Raw genomic sequence first — 2,225 nt, 5'->3', positions numbered from 1 at the left:
TATGTCTCTCTCAGGTGCTACTTTCCTGGATTGGCCCAAATAAAAGATTTTCCTACACGAGTTTAGCGCGTTACGGCTATTGCCCGCTACGTGATGCTCTTTTTCTTCTTCCTCAAGCTCTAGACTTTTCCAGCAACTACTTGGATACACTCTCAGCTAAAAATTTGATTTTCCAGACAAACAGCGAGCTTGACAAGAATCGCCACCGATAATCCTTTCCATTTGGTCCGACCACCATCGCCGTCTCGGTTTCTTTCGAGCTCTTCTCATGGCCTCCAGCACTCGAGCCTGTTCTTCCCACATCCCTCGAGCTCCATAGATGCTGGACATGAGCGTGTACACGGCTCCTTCGCCGACTTCCAGCTCCACCAGCGCGTCAAACGCAATCCTTCCCACCGCGACGTTCTTCCACTTGTGACAGGCTCCCAGGATGGTGATCCAAGTCACCGGGTTTGGCTTGAAAGGCATCCTTCTCGCCATCTCCACGGCACTCTCGAGCTCGTTGGCGCGACCAAGCATGTCCAGCATGCAGTGGTAGTGCTCGATACCAGGAACAAGACCATATCTGGGCTCCATCGCCTGGAAGTAGCTCTTCCCCGTCTCGACAAGCCCACCATGGCTACAGGCAGTGAGAAGACACAGGAAAGTCACAGCGTTTGGCCGAAGTCCCTCGTCTTGCATCCTGTGAAAGAACTCGAAGACCCGGCTTGTGTCACCTTGTCTGCCATAGCCCGCTACGAGCGCTGTCCAAGTCACCGAGTCTTTCGAGGCTACAGCATCGAAAACTCGACGAGCAGAATCCAAGCTTCCACACTTGGCGTAAACGTCGACCAGGCCGGTGTCCAGAGCCAGAGAATTCTCCAGTCCGGCTCGAGTGATGTCTTCATGGATGGCTCTTGCGAGGTCCAGCGACACCACAGTCCCGCAAGCTTTCAGCGCCGCGAGATATGCCCGCACGTCGCAGCCTCGAGCTCGCACCAAGGCGAAGAGTTCCAGCGCTTGGTCAGCATCGCCATTCTCCGCGTACCCGAGCATCAAACTCGTCCAGGAAACAAGGCTGTGCAGCGGCATCCGGTTGAAAATCCCGCGAGCGTCCTCCAAGCTTCCGCACTTCGCGTACATGTCAACCAGCGCGTTTGCGACGAGAATCTCCGACTCGTGGCCCAGCTTTCGTGCTCGAGAGTGGATCTCCATCCCCTTCGCCAGAGCTTCGACTTTCACCATCTTATCATCGACAAGTTCTCCATCCTCACTGGCAGCAACGCAGCTACAGGCCTTGAGGGCGATCACGAAGCTGAGAGTTTGAGCAGGGCAGCTCGAGCAGGGAAACAGATCCAAAGCCAGTCCACCTTGAGAGTTCTCGACAAGGCCCAGTATCAAAGAATTCCAGGAGACAACGTCGTGGTGCGTCATACTGTCAAAGACTTTACGAGCGTCCAGCGAGCCTCCACACTTGGCGTACATGTTGATCAAGCTGTTCACCACGAAGACGCTGTGGAGATCATAGCCGAGCTTCCGAGCTTCGCAGTGAATCGCCATTCCCTGCTCCAGCGACTTAAGTCTCAGAACTCTTCCATCGACAAGTCTGCCATCTTCTTTCGCCGCCAGAGCAGTGCAAGCATTGAGAGCAGCCACGAAGGTTGTAGCGTCCGGATCACAGTCTCGTTGGGCTAGCAACGCTGCGAACAGATCCAGCCCCGTCTCTGGCTCTCCACTTTCAACGTAGCCGAGCATCAAACTCGTCCAGGAGACTATATCTCGCTGCTTCATGCCGTCGAACACCCTGCGAGCGTCCACCATGCTGCCACACTTCGCGTAGAAGCTGATCAGGCTGTTTAGCACGAAGATGCTGCCGAGACAACCGAGTTTTCCTGCGAGAACATGGATCTCCACTCCTTTTCCGAGACTGTCCGACTTCACGGGCCTTCCATCGACCAGTTTGGCCTCCTCTTTCGCTGCTAGATCGATGCAAGCCTTGAGAACAGCGACAAAGCTACGGGAACTCGGCCTGTAGCTACGCTGCCGCAAGCTTTCGAAGAGCTCCAAGGCAACTTCACCCTGTCCGTTCTCCGCGTAGCCTTGAATCAGTGCGTTTTGCGACGCTACATCGGGCAGTGGAAGCTTGTCGAAGACGTGACGAGCGTCGGCCATGCTGCCACACTTTGCGAACATCCTGACAAGAGAGTTTGCGACGAACGCTTCGAGATGGTCACCGGTTTCTACAG

General features: G+C 55.1%; 1 protein-coding gene across 1 annotated transcript; it reads right to left on the bottom strand.

Moving 5' to 3' along the window:
• Positions 1-156: 156 nt before the first annotated feature.
• Positions 157-2,151, bottom strand: LOC112344051 (putative pentatricopeptide repeat-containing protein At3g01580). Its single transcript, XM_024668175.1, has one exon. The coding sequence runs from the start codon at positions 2,149-2,151 to the stop codon at positions 157-159; it is 1,995 nt and encodes a 664-aa protein (XP_024523943.1).
• Between the last annotated feature and the right edge of the window lie 74 nt (positions 2,152-2,225).

Source organism: Selaginella moellendorffii, unplaced genomic scaffold (assembly GCF_000143415.4).
Source record: "Selaginella moellendorffii unplaced genomic scaffold, v1.0 SELMOscaffold_516, whole genome shotgun sequence".
Lineage (NCBI taxonomy): Eukaryota > Viridiplantae > Streptophyta > Lycopodiopsida > Selaginellales > Selaginellaceae > Selaginella > Selaginella moellendorffii.
This window is presented reverse-complemented; position numbering and strand designations above follow the sequence as displayed.